Genomic DNA, 14,013 nt, shown 5'->3' on the forward strand with positions numbered 1-14,013 from the left:
GGTCATTAATGACTGGTAGCAGTCGATATCTTTTGCCGGTCATGCTCTAGCCCAATGACAAGTTGAAAGAGCCGATTATATGTATATCCTAATATTTTTTAGTTCAAACAGTAAATAAATTATAAATTCACAGGACTTTTTCAGAATCCCAAATATTTTCATATTTTTTCATCAAAAAACATAACTTTAAGAACCTAATAAACAATTCCGAACTTCTTATAAGCCTTATACAATATAAGGAATTTCCAACCTCATGAGATTTAGCAAGTAATCCCTTCCGGTACTCTAACGCAATCCCATTTCCCTTAATATTCAATGAACATTGCCAAAGTTTCAGCAAAATTGAGCTTCAAATAACTTCTTTTATTTTATGGTGTCAACTTGGCACAATGGTGCCAGATTTGATGTGAAAAAAATGTACGAAAACTTATTACACCCAAGCTAATCTAAGCAAAAGCTAAATTGTATAGTTTTTACTCCTTTCATATTTATGATTCATCTTTTTTTGTCTTCCATAACGCCTTCTTCTAGGCCATACATTATCTTATAAGCTCGTGTTCCAATCCCTTTTACGTGAGTAGCTTGTTGTTTAGTAATTCAAACACAAAGAAGACACACGACAGCGCGTATAAAAGTTTCCCAATGATGCCATTAAGGGATAAACAACAAACCGGGAAATAAAAGTTTTTTTTTTGCTTTTTTCCTCCCTTTTTATTCCTTCCCACTGCCATTTTCTTGGTTAACTCACTTTCAACCTCAAACCTTCGGCATATTTCAACGTAGGAGAGTATAACCTCTTCTTCCCTTTCCAAATGCTTGCCTTCCCCTTGGCACAATTTTCGCCAAATTCAGCACACAAAATATCATCACTGTATCCCTCATCACTGCCAACAGGCAAATATCCATGCACAAAAGTCTTCAAGAAATGTCGGTTTTTGGCTATAAGAGAAAAGTCCAGGAAAGGCAAAATAAGGATTGGAATGAGGGAAGGTAAAAACTTTTCTCATGTTTGAAAACAGCCTATTTAATGTGAAAGTTGTGAATGCCTTAAATATAACTACGAATTGTACATATGGATTCTGAGATTTCTCTTTTCACAACATTAAATCCACCAGACATGTCAATTCTTCCTCCATTTCCTTCAGTTTATATTTCTCTTTATATAGCCCCTGGCTGTTTCTCAGAAATTGCTCCTTGAAAATGTTACAATTATTTCAGGGATCTCAAATATCTTGATGAACTTCAACTTGAACCTTTTATCACTGTAATGAAAATGCCCTTTAGAAGATAAGCAACCTACTGATGTAAAAAGTTAATTAGTCTAACAAAGACGACGTGATTGTGTTTTTTTTTCAATAAGTGGACAATCAAAAACAATCCAGAAAGAAACGGTGAAAACAAAAGGTGTTACTAAATGACCCAAAACTTTGTGGAATGCTTCAACTTGATATTTCGTTGCTATGACCTTAAAAACGTCTTTAAGCTATTTTTTGTTAAATTTTTGTAAAAGTTTGTGAATTCCTACTGGAAGCTTACGAAATGCTCGAAAATCGTACAACCCACTGAAAATTTTGTAAAAATTTGTACCTTTTCACAAACATTTATCTTGTATTTTTGTTTGTCTGACAAAACTTTCCGAACAAATGACAAAATTTTACGAACATTTTTTGTGTTTATGAACATTCACGAACAAATGTTTGAAAAAGAACAATAATTATTCTCGTTAAGTGATCATGTTACGAACAATGTTTGTGAAAAATACAAACTTTTACAAACTGTTTAATCGATTATACGATTTACGAGTATTGCTTATGTCCCCAGGAGGAATTCACAAACATTTACGGACTATTTTACATAATATGTTTTTCTGAGTGAGAGTAAACTTTAATAATGAATCGTACATATCATAATATTGACATAGTAATTTGCAATGGTCATGTTTCGCTTCTCACTCAGTATATAGTAAGATAGATTTACCAAAGACCCGACGTTGATATTTATTACCATTATATATCCTCACTTGGATCAGCAATTTTCGTAACTTTCCCTTTATCTCTATAAGAAATTCTTGTAACAATATAAAAATACAAAATGATACAAAAATTGCTGATTTAGGTAATCAGTAAATTACGATAATTACTAATCCAAGCGACAATATGTAATATAAAATAAAGTCCTTGGATTACATATATCACTCACTCTGCAAAATTCGAGCAATAGAAAAAGTAGAATTGAGAAAATATTCATAATTGAGCAAAAACGTCATGATGCATGCGAAATCATAAAAATCAATTAAAAATTCCATTCACTATATTAATTGATAAAATCACCCAAATATTTTAGCATTCATCGATAGCAGACGGAAATTAAAAAAAAAAATCATGTGATGGTATGAATAAAACAGAATGAAATTAATCGATATCATTTTTTATGTCATTTAAACTCTTTTTTTTTAATAACTTCCGGAGTTTACATATTTAGTCATGTTTATTATTGGTATGCATGTAGAGGAAAGTGGGGTAATTTCAGTCAACTGAAGTATTTGTTAGTGTAATCGCCATAAATGTGTGGAGTTGTATTTATTTTAGAGATTAGTCATCTGTCAACAATAAAATTAATTACGCTACTGACATAGGTATACCGCAATTAAAAAAAACGAATACGTTAAATTTTGTATCGAAAAAACAGCCTTTTCCGAAAGTTCAAGTTTTTCATTTTATCTTGAGCAAAAATTCGAATAATGCATATCGTTTGATTTTAAAGACCAAAAACAATTGATGGAGCAGATCTGCAAGTGGTTCGGGCTGAAAGTTATAAGATTAGCCTACGGATGAGAATTAAGCATGTCCAATTAAGATATTTTGAAACATTTAATGCCATGTGAAGCTGGATGTTTCGTAACAGAGACATAAAGAATTCAAAAATTCACTACTGCAAATTCTGCTTTTCCGGTATAGAAAAAGACAGAGTTTCCAGCATCGTTTTAGTACAGACGATGAGAAATGGAATCGTTCCAATTAAATTCAAAACGTTGTAGCTTTAACCTAACAAAGTATTAAAATCGACAGCACAGACAAATCGCTTCGAAAAGGAAAATAAAGCTCAGCGATTGGTGGGACCAACAGGGAATTGTATATCAACGAACTGCGGAAAGTCAATGAAACTGTTAACAATCAATCATATCAGAACCAAAAGCTGTTATAAGACGAAAAAACTGAAAACGATGTTACCGCTTTTGCTGTATTGTCCAGTTTCCGAAATCATTGTCTTTTTTCCATTATGTTTTTACACCGAATCAGTCCAGCTTTTTACTCTTCAGTATTAACAATAATAATAATATTGGTGGCACAACGTTTCATAGAGGAACTTAAGCCTTCTCGCAAGAGAAGTTCGGAACATCCATTATTACTTTTTCTTAATACAAAAAATTTAAAAAACAATTCTAAAAATTCTCGAAAATATACAGAACATTTCCCATATGGGTATTTATTTTATTATCTCAAAATTTCAAAGTTAAAAAAAAAATCTGGGATGACTGAAACTTCCCCACATACTCCTAAATATACTTATAGTGATGAATTTCCTGCTTTAAATGTACAAACAATTTTAGCAAGCATAATAAAGTCACACTATTGCTTTTCCAAAAAATAAATATATTAATAAATAATAGCGGACAAGTATGACATATTTTTTCAATATTTTAAAAAGAAATTCAAAAAGAAGAGGAATGACAGAAGGTTGAAAAAAGATCAAAAATGTGCCCCAAAAGGTTGGGGCATCCACCAAAAGGATGGAGATTCCTCAAAAACGGATTTATTCCGGCATTACAAAGTCGGGAACATCTGACGCAGACGTACAAGCTGTAAAGAAAAGAATAGTGGAAAAAACGTCCGCATGGACGGTAAAACACATACAGTACATCAGAGAGACCGACAACTATTTCTACGAAAAGTCAAACTCTTGGATGAAAAAAACCGGTGGCAGCCAAAATCCCGAAAGCCAAAATCCCGAAAGCCAAAATCCCGAACGCCAAAATCCCGAAAAGGCCAAAATCCCGAAAGCCAAAATACCGAAAGCCAAAATCCCGAATGTTCAAAATACTGATAGGAATGAAATTATATGGAGGAAAATGTTTAGAATAATTTCCCAAGACACAGAAGATTTCCCTTTGCCTCCAGCAAGCGCGGGTACAATCGTGGAAGTAGCTATAACACTTTTAAGAAATCGGGATTTTGGCTTTCGGGATTTTGGCCCTTTCGGGATTTTGGCTTTCGGGATTTTGGCGTTCGGGATTTTGGCTTTCGGGATTTTGACCGGGACCCAAAAAAACAACTATGCCGTAATGACAGCCAGAGACAAATTTTATCTGAAAACCAAACTCCATCTCCTTTTCAAAATATATTATGAAAGAGATTATATATTTTATATATTATATCATATTTGAACTACTGCAGTCACTGCAGTAGTCTACAGTCTCCACAGTCTAAAACTACTTCAAAAATATGGATATCGTCAATTGCATCGAGCGTTATCGTATCTGCATTTGTTTTGTATCTGCATTTGATGAAAGCTACGTCACCTGCACGAAATGCTGACACAAAAGGAATTCAATTACGACAGCGGTTGATACAACCGACGATATTACCAGATTTTTTTTTAATGTATTTAGAATTGATGAAAGTCCGAAATTTTAGCTTCCTGGATTTTGACTTTTCAGGATTTTAGTTTCAGAATTTTATCTTACGGGATTTTGGTTTTTCGTGATTCTGGATGTCAGTATTCGGGATTTTAGCTTTCAGAATTTTCACTTTTCGGAATTTTGGCTTCGGAATTTTTAACTTTTGGGATTTTGGATTTTAGAGATTTTGACCCATTTAGGATTTCGACCCATTTGAGATTTGGTCGTCCAGGACTTCGGCTTTCGGGATTTTGATATTCGAGATTTTGTCCGATACCGGGATGAACAGGTTTTGAAATTTTGTACCGTAATATCTTCACTGTATTTTCTAATATGAATAAAAAACTTAATGAAAATGTGAGAATGATATACTTGTTTTAGTTAGAATAGATTAGATTACAGAACCGGTACATATAGAACCGCTGCACCCAGGCCTCCTTTTGGGCCCATTATGCATCCCCGGTTTTTTTTTTAGTTTTAGTAATATCTTCTACTTCGATATGAACAAATATTGTAATTGTATTTCCATGAAACTCTTCTAAATACATCACTTATTTAAAATCATGTTTACCTGACGTATTTGACAAGAACATGTCATAAACCATCGAGAGATTACTAAATTTAACTGAAAAATATAAAAGTATAGCTAAAACAAAAACTTCAGATTTGAAGAGACAGGCAGAACCAGAAGATAAGAACCAGAACCTTATGTGTTCAACTTCGATTAAACTTCTGCAAAATCTTGTTTCGATTTATATCAGCATTTCTAATGTTAATAATTACACATTAATTGTCTAACATTGAGTTTTCGTTCTTTTGTTATCAATTTTCTCCATCATAAAATGGTGTGTTTATGTATCAACTTAATTTAAACCGAATGTCAGAAATCTTGAAAATTCCCTCAAGAAAACATTTTCACGGAAATTGAATACCCCTTGAAATTATACTTGAACTTTGACTGAGATATTGTCGCATGTAAAACAGAATCACAGAATTATTTTGGGCGGATCTTGTAGCAAATCTTCGGATTAATTCTACTTTAAAATTCAAATTGACTTTCTAACCCTTCATTCAACTTTTGCTTGTTAAAAACCAACTCTCATGAAAAGGAGAATAAATCCATTTCATCAAATGATTTTGATGCGGAAATTAAAGAAATGCCACTAGAATTGAGAATGAGATGAAAATTCAATCTTCTAGAAGATTTTCATTGCAATTATTAGAACTTTTCTCAAATGATAATCTTAAATTATATCTTGCATTTTAAATTAGCTAAAGTTCTAACAATATTCATTTGTATCCATAGCTTTGTGTTTTGAGATAATGTTTTTTAATCCCAAGTAAATATTTAAGTAAGGATCGTAGGATATAATGGGGTAATTTTGAACAGAATCTAAATTTGAATTTTAAGATTTCATCATTAGTCACATATTATGAATGTAGGAATTGTTCTTCTTCATGGTCTTTTTTCTCTCTGCCCATCTGTACAGTGAGAAAATCTAAAATTTCTAATTTAGATTCTGTTCAAAAATATACCATTGCGTTCTAAACTAAATATACCTTTTAAAATTTCTTGTATTTAATTATTTACAGGTTATGATGCGAAAAATTATTTTTTTATAATCTTGTACCTATTTTCGACCTTCGAATTAATTGTTAAAAGCCACATTTCTTATCGGAAGCCAAGCTTACGATAATATTGTTAAATTAATTTATTTTAAAAAAATATATATAATCATTTTGTATAATAATGGCGCATGAACAAGTTAAGGTGAATAATACATTTTCCAGAAAGTTTGTTTTAAATTTTATTGATTAAAAGTTTTTTAAGTAATTCTGACTTTTTATATTCTATAATCATTTTAACAGCTGTTCTAATACTCTTCATAAAGTTTTTGTGCAAGTTCTTTCTAATTTAAATTTCTGAATGCAAAAAGTATTTTGAAATTTTAATAAAATACTTAGAAAAGCAACAAGTGCTACAATTAATGTGCACGCAGACGAAGTTGGATTTTCCAAAAGTATTTTGGCTAAATGTAAATGATATCTTCTTAAACAAAATATCGTTAATGTTCGAAAAATTCAGACAGATCTTCAAATCTTCATATCAAAAATTCGCACTATAGAACTTAAGTATTTATGAAATATTGACAATAAAAAGCTGCCTAAGAAGTTACTCAGAGATTGTTAAGATATTTAATTGCTTCATTAGAGTTTTTAAAATTCGAAGATCGGTTTCTGTGATAGATCAACACGAAGTTGTACTCGCACTACCACAGCGCCTTGTCGAATGAGTGTGGCAGAGGTTGAAGTCAAAAGTGTGTATTGTGGATGTCAAGCAGTGAATAATGGAGAAATAAAAAAAGTGTTTAAAAGTAACTCAAAGTGTTTTATTTAACCCTTTTTAATGATAAGAGACTCAAAATTTCGGGGTCAGAAAAACACACTTTTTCTGACTTTTTAGAAGAAAACATGACTAGGAGACTGTAGGAATTTTTCGAAAGCTGTTTCGGAACAGTTTCGAAAGCCAAAAAAAAAGACATTTTTACTTTTCGGTTTGTCAGTATATTGGCCGATGTATTTCCTGTTTCAATTTCGAAGTGTCTCGAGTGTCAAAATGAACCTGTTTTTGCTTTATTGTTGAGAAAATCAAAGGAACAAGACTCATTTCATTACAAATTCCCCTAATATCACTGAATAATACTTTTTAATAATTTCTTAGTATGATATTTCATAAATTTTCCCCACCTTTGTGCAAAAAATTGATTTTGACAATTTGAAATTGAGTTTGAATTTTTCGACCATCAAGGCTTTTTGTGCAAATTAAGTTCCATATCCTAAGAAAATTTTGAAGAATCAAACTCTAAAATTCAGTTAGTAGACAACTAGGGTAAATGTCCTAATTCAAAACCATTTCCAGACGCTTTAACTTTGACAGAAAATTCAACACATTAAGTTCATATTTTTTTCTGAAGAGAATTACATAAATTTGCTCCTTGACTTTTCTATAATGTTACTCTTCACTGAAAATTCTTTAAATACAATTCGAAAACTTCTTAAATACAAGAAAAATACACGAGTGCAAAATGCTTCAATTGGAAACAAATTAATCCAAATGGAGACAAGGGAAATTTTCTAATTGGAGACAAACAGTTTAAGTGAGATGGCTTCCAAAACCTTGTTGAATGGCTCTTGAGTGTAGGATTTGTTCTTATTCCTGGTCTTTTCTCCTTTTCCATCTGAGACAATAAAAAAATCATATTTCCGGTGCGCGGTGGTTCCAATTGAAGCATTTGCAGACACTTCAGAAAAATCCTTTTTGTTTACGAAATAGGTAATTATTTCATTTGAAAACTTCACGTACTGTTAACAATAAAGATTAACATTTAATTTCACATAACTTTGCCAGAATTATTACATAAATGTAAGAAAAAACGAATAGAGAACAATCACCCTACTGTGTTTTTCATTAGATAACATGATTAATTAATGAAAAATTCGATAGTGATAAGGTACACTTTTAATTTTTCTGAGAAATTTATAAATTAAAATTTGCAAATATGAATGGATTTTCGCTTTATTTTGGAGCAATATGAACTAAATAATGAAACTGACGTATAAAAAATATATAAATTAAAATTTAATACTGTATTTATCATGGAAAAAAATTATGTTTCCATTTGGAGTAGCGAATACTTTCCATTTGGAACAGGTTTTGAATTAGCTTAATTTACCCTACCTCATACGAAAGATCTTATAGAATTATAGACAAAGAAAATAAATTCAGTTCTCAATAAACTAACAGCAACAGATCAATTTATATCAGTTTATTCTCCTGAATTGCAGATTCAACATAGTTGCAATAAATAATTATTTCAAATCAAAATATATCTGAAAATGTCTGTAAAAGAAGAATATAAGAATATAAAGCAATTTAAAAGGAAAATACGATTCCTTTTTTTCATTCTCCATTCGCTTTAGCCCAATTTATAATTCATGCGGCAATAAAGAAAGATGCGCGAGCAAAGAATTTCAATTGATGCAAAGGAACTTTCAATCAGTATACATACAAAAAGAAAAAAAAGAGAAAATTCTTACACAAAAAAAGGAACTTTGACTTATGGTATTACATTACGTATTAGAGACAAATCGTTTGAGAAGTATGAAGAAAACAAATGTAAATTGAATTTTTTCCACTTTGTCGTTTATACGGAGTTCTTTGTCTTCCCATAAACATCTCTCTTATGCCAATTTTTTTCTCCGTCTTATCCTTTGCGAGCCGGAATATATTTCATCGTAAAGTAGGGAAATGAAAACAAATAGTGATATGGGACTTACCGTACATCCGGATGAGCGTCAAGCATAGCTCGCATGAGTGTTGTACCAGAACGTGGAACACCCCCGATGAAAATCAATGGCATATTTCTGTGATAGGGATATACCTTTTGATCCATTCCAACAACGAATTTCTGTGCGAAATATGCAAAAAACAAATGGAAAATGATCTGAAAATTTTTTTTCATTTATATCCTACACTGAGAAAAATTCGGTTCGTCTTCTTGACAAATCATGTTATTTTAGTTCTTTTTTAGAAAATGTTAATTTAGAAGAAAAGATAGTTGAAATTACCAACTTCTTTCTAGAACAATAAAATCAGATATTTCCAAAACGATATCAGAATTTCATATAAAAATTCTAAATTTATAATTGTATAGAAATTTCTAATAGAAAAAGAATATGAAGTTAGTACAGTGCCCGCTTCATTATTCGGATGATTTGGAGACAATGTGACAGATGCCCGCTTAGTTATCCGGATGGATTTTTTGAATTTGTTCAACGTCTCGAAAATAACAATTTCTTTTTGTAGAATTAGAATAAAAGTTTTAAGGAAGTTTAAAAGGACATAATTAAAGAATTTTATGATTTTGTACTTTATTTAATAAACAAAAACCTTAAAGGATAATTCATTTTCATTGCTGAATACACATGCATATAGTCAAGTGTGCTAATCCGGGCGCTTCGCTATATGGATCGTTTATGACTATTCCACTTAAAATAATATTTTTATTTTTATTTCCGTAATATAGTCACCACAGTAACATAATATAACTATTCAAGTTTGAGGAAAAGCATTAATAATATTTTTATCCATTCAATAAGTGAGTATAATCGACTCATTTCAATCTTGTGCCAGCTGGGATATTCAAAAAAGTATTTTAAATCCAAAGGTTTAATTAAAAGTGAATTAGCGAAAAGGCGACCCAGTTAGTGCATGCTGACTTATTTCAGTATTATTATTATTTTTTAAATTTTCTTTAATATTTTTGATAATTTTCTTTATATTACGTTTCTGAATGAAACAGTGAATAATTCTATGGTTTTAGAAGAAGTAAAAAAGAATTTTATCAGTCCAAAAACAAGTGTTTAAGTAGCACTCTTCGGAAAACGATCCAGTTACCCCACCTTACTATACATAACCCCAAAATTATTTTAAATGTAACCGTCGATAACTCGTCCGGATTACACCGTTCCGGATTAGAGAGCGGGCACTGTAAAGCGAAAATAAATCCGAGAGCCGTAGCGGAATTAGTGATACAACACTTAATGAATTCTTAACCCTTTATAAATGGCAACAGTGTTGACAAATCCATATGATTTTTAGTGCCAACTCTCAAACAAAATGTCACAATTTTATGACAGTCTGAAGTGAAATTATAACTTTACACAGTAAAAAAATGTGTAAAATTTTACTACTATAATAGTGCAAAATCGATCATTTTAGTTGTTTAATTTAAAAATGTTTAAAAAATGCACAACATTTTGGTAATTTATTGTCACGTGATTGAAAATTACCACTATTATAGTTGAAAAATTTTCAACAATGTTGTTTAATTTGCAAAAGTGTAAAATTTTAACACTATAATAGTGTGAAATCGGATAAATTAATTATTTAATTGCGATCTGTGTAAAATTTCTCACTGTTATAATCATAAAAATTTTTCGACAATGTTTCGTGATTTAAAACTGCTTAACAAATTCTAAAAATTACCACTATTATAGTGTGAAAAAATACACAACTTTATGGTATTTTTTGTCACATGATCAAAAATTAACACTATTATAGTTTGCTCATAATTTTTAACACTATTATAGTGTGAAGCCTTGTGTATTTCAACCAAATTTGTTGAATTTTTAAACAAAAGTCGTTGAATTTTTAAAAAACAGTTGTTGAATTTTGTGACAAAAGTTGTTGAATTTTTAAACAAAAGTTGTGTAAAAATTGTTGAATTTCCAATTAAGACTTATACTTCAGTCGACATGCTTTTCATTGGGCAAAAGTCATATAGAACATCAAATATTTATATGCATAGTAAGTATATCGTGAAGATCCGAGCATCAGATGTAATCATTTCGCATTAGGGGGGATCCCGCCCGAGTACAGGAAAAACCAATAAAAATGTCTAAAAAGGCAAAAAAATCAAAATCTTCGAAATGAAAAGAAAATTCAACAGTAAACAGAATTCAACAATTTTTGAATTTACACATAAAAATTCAACAATTTTTAAATTCAACAATTCCAAATTCAACATATTGAAATTCAACAACTTTAAATTAAACAATTTTAAATTAAATAATTTTAAATTAAACATCTTTTCAAAAAATTTAACACTATAATAGTGGTGTGAAAGATTACACACTGTAATAGTCTTAATTTTTTTACTGTGTAGATCTCGCTAGTATCAATTCGACAGTATCGAATCTCTTGTATCGTTAGATCCAAATGATGAGTTATCCGCTATGATGAGTATCCGCTCTTTACGCATTGTCGGCTCGTTCGTTATTGTGACACTTTGGGACAGTGTGAAACATAACCTCACTAACCGTTTTTGTTTTGATTTTACAATCGAAATTATATGTGATTTTGTTGCTTTTAAATTTAAAAAAAATATATGAACCGAGCAATTATCCTTCATGGAAACCATTCATTATTTGGTAACGAGTTGGTAAATCAAATTGAAGTTTGGTAATTTTCACTATCCTATTTTTCTGTGTGTACAACCTGAAAAAAATGTTTTTGTCCATATTATCCGGACAAAGAGGGAACTCTCTTCACAGGGAATTTAATTTACAAATTCAATCAATCAACATACCTCATCCCGTATCATCATTGGAGCCGTTTGCTCATCCTTAAAGAGGCACGTCGGTCGAAGCTCGGTGAATTTAAACAGGACCATTGTAACAGCAAGGAGGCAAATTACCCCAAAAAGGGCCGCCCGTCGATTCCTCACACCCAATCTCATGCTTTTTTTCCTGACTTTTCTCACCCCGTAACACTGTTTCCTGGCCCTGCTCAAGTCCACCCCCAAAACTGGTGTCAAAATTCAAATTTAAATATTCACACTTGCTGTGTACCCCTTCTTTTCCGTTTGTTTAACACCCACGATTATGCCAGGACTTTTCTCTTTTTTTTCCTTGCCTTTCTTTCAACCGTCTCCGTGTCTCTCTGTTTTTTTTTCCTACTTCACCAACATAACTCTTTGCCGTTTTACCCACCCACACAATCACCCAACACTAATCCCGACACAATTCCACCAGCTTTGCACTTGTCATTCTTCTTGAAGCTTTTTTGGGATGAGATATAAATTCAATATAAATCCAATCTCTGCTTCCTGTTACCTCGACATCTACCAAAATGGAAAATGAAATGCGTGAACAAAGGTAAAGCATATTTCCCTCTATTTCTTTCACTTTCAATATAATCGTGCCATTTGCAAAAAGCTTTATAGGGGGTTGGGCGGGTATATGGGTGGAAAATCAAATTTGTTACGCTAATTTATTCTAATGAGGCATCGCTTGAAATACCTCGGAAAATTAAAACAAGCTGTTGTTCCCTTTTTTTTACACTTCTGGCCATTTTCATAAATTGCATTCTCTCAAAACAAATTATTCCTTTCAAGCACCAGCAAAAATATTCTCTTTGTACTGCTTTGTACTGAAACATTTTAAATATTTTTAAATAAAATACAGTATGAGGATGTCTGTTAAACCCTAACTAATTATACTCTATGAAATTAATTGCAAATATGCTTTCAGCAGATATGCTTGCATAATTAAACTGCTGAGGTTGAAAAACTGATATCTTTTCAATTTTGTATGTTTCACAAACTTTTTTTTTTTAAGTTCATAAGGAGTAAAACAAATTACAGCAAATAATGTGTTGGGTTTTAGTTTTTGTATCGATTGCATCTCTTCAATTTTGTTTTATTTATATAAGTTGTGAATGTGTTGAATGCTATGAAGTTATGATTTTAGGTATTTGTTTATTAAACGTCTTGAGTTTTATTTTTGACCACTCACTGTGTATATTAGGAATTGGTCAAAATAGGTCTTATAACCTAAGACCTTGGTAAGGGGAGTTAGGGAAGGGGGAGGAAACAACAAAAAAGGAGTAAAACAGCAATTCTTTAATAATTTTTTGTTAATACTTTTCTTCATTGTATCACCATACGGAATAATAATTAACAGACTTTATGAACTGCTCACGTGAATAAATTGAATTCCAATTTGCTTTTCTCAATTTTCGAAAGCTTGCAAAAATAGCCATTTTTTAAATAAGTTCAAATATATATCAATCACTTTTGATTGTCCTGATTTTAACATTTTTTTTGAATTCACTTGTACTGTGACAACCTTTTTCTTTGAACCACCAACAACACTATCGGAAGAAAACTCTCGCTAGATGGCGCTGTGAACTGTTCTTAATTTGGAATACTTAAGCTTTTAGTCGTACAGTACAACTAGATTGAACAAAAGTTCATGAAATATTACTACTTAATGAAATAATTTATTTATTGCGTGCGTCGTCGCTTTAGTGCTATTAACCAACCTTGAAAACAAAACAGTAAAAAGGCTTCTCTGAAACAATTTTACCTGAAATATTTGATTACGTGAAGTGCTTGCAATTTGGGACAGCTTGTAATTTTGGACACTTTTATGGTAAAGTTGAACACTACAAGTAAATTGATTAAAATTATAGAATTTTCTTCGTATTCCAGTTAAAATTCCTCTTTATTAATAACATTAAATTTATTCAATATTACTTTAAAATGCTTTGTTAAAACTTCAGTGCGAGCAGTCTCTTTACGAGATATATCACAGAACTTTGTACTTTTCAATCTAGCTTAACTTTGATGAAGTATTAATAATTTGTTTCTTGATATTTCTTAGAGATATTATGAAATATTCATTGAATAATTGTGTGACTTTATGTTAATAGTGCATATATAATGCATTAACATAAATTAATGAAATGCATTAACAAACAGTACTCTTTG

At 31.0% G+C, this 14,013-nt stretch overlaps 1 protein-coding gene across 5 annotated transcripts in view; it reads right to left on the reverse strand.

Moving 5' to 3' along the window:
• Positions 1–14,013, reverse strand: part of LOC129807959 (protein-tyrosine sulfotransferase) — a 69,132-nt gene that overhangs the window by 17,800 nt on the left and 37,319 nt on the right. For all 5 annotated transcript variants that reach the window (XM_055857583.1, XM_055857579.1, XM_055857581.1 and 2 more), the window contains exons 4-5: positions 11,830–12,363; positions 9,017–9,147 (exon numbers count right to left, since the gene is read on the reverse strand). In XM_055857583.1, coding sequence (XP_055713558.1) covers positions 9,017–9,147; positions 11,830–11,979 — 281 coding nt within the window. In that variant the 5' untranslated portion in view covers positions 11,980–12,363. The remainder of the gene's footprint in view (positions 1–9,016; positions 9,148–11,829; positions 12,364–14,013) is intronic.

This window comes from Phlebotomus papatasi, chromosome 3, assembly GCF_024763615.1.
Source record: "Phlebotomus papatasi isolate M1 chromosome 3, Ppap_2.1, whole genome shotgun sequence".
Taxonomy (NCBI): domain Eukaryota; kingdom Metazoa; phylum Arthropoda; class Insecta; order Diptera; family Psychodidae; genus Phlebotomus; species Phlebotomus papatasi.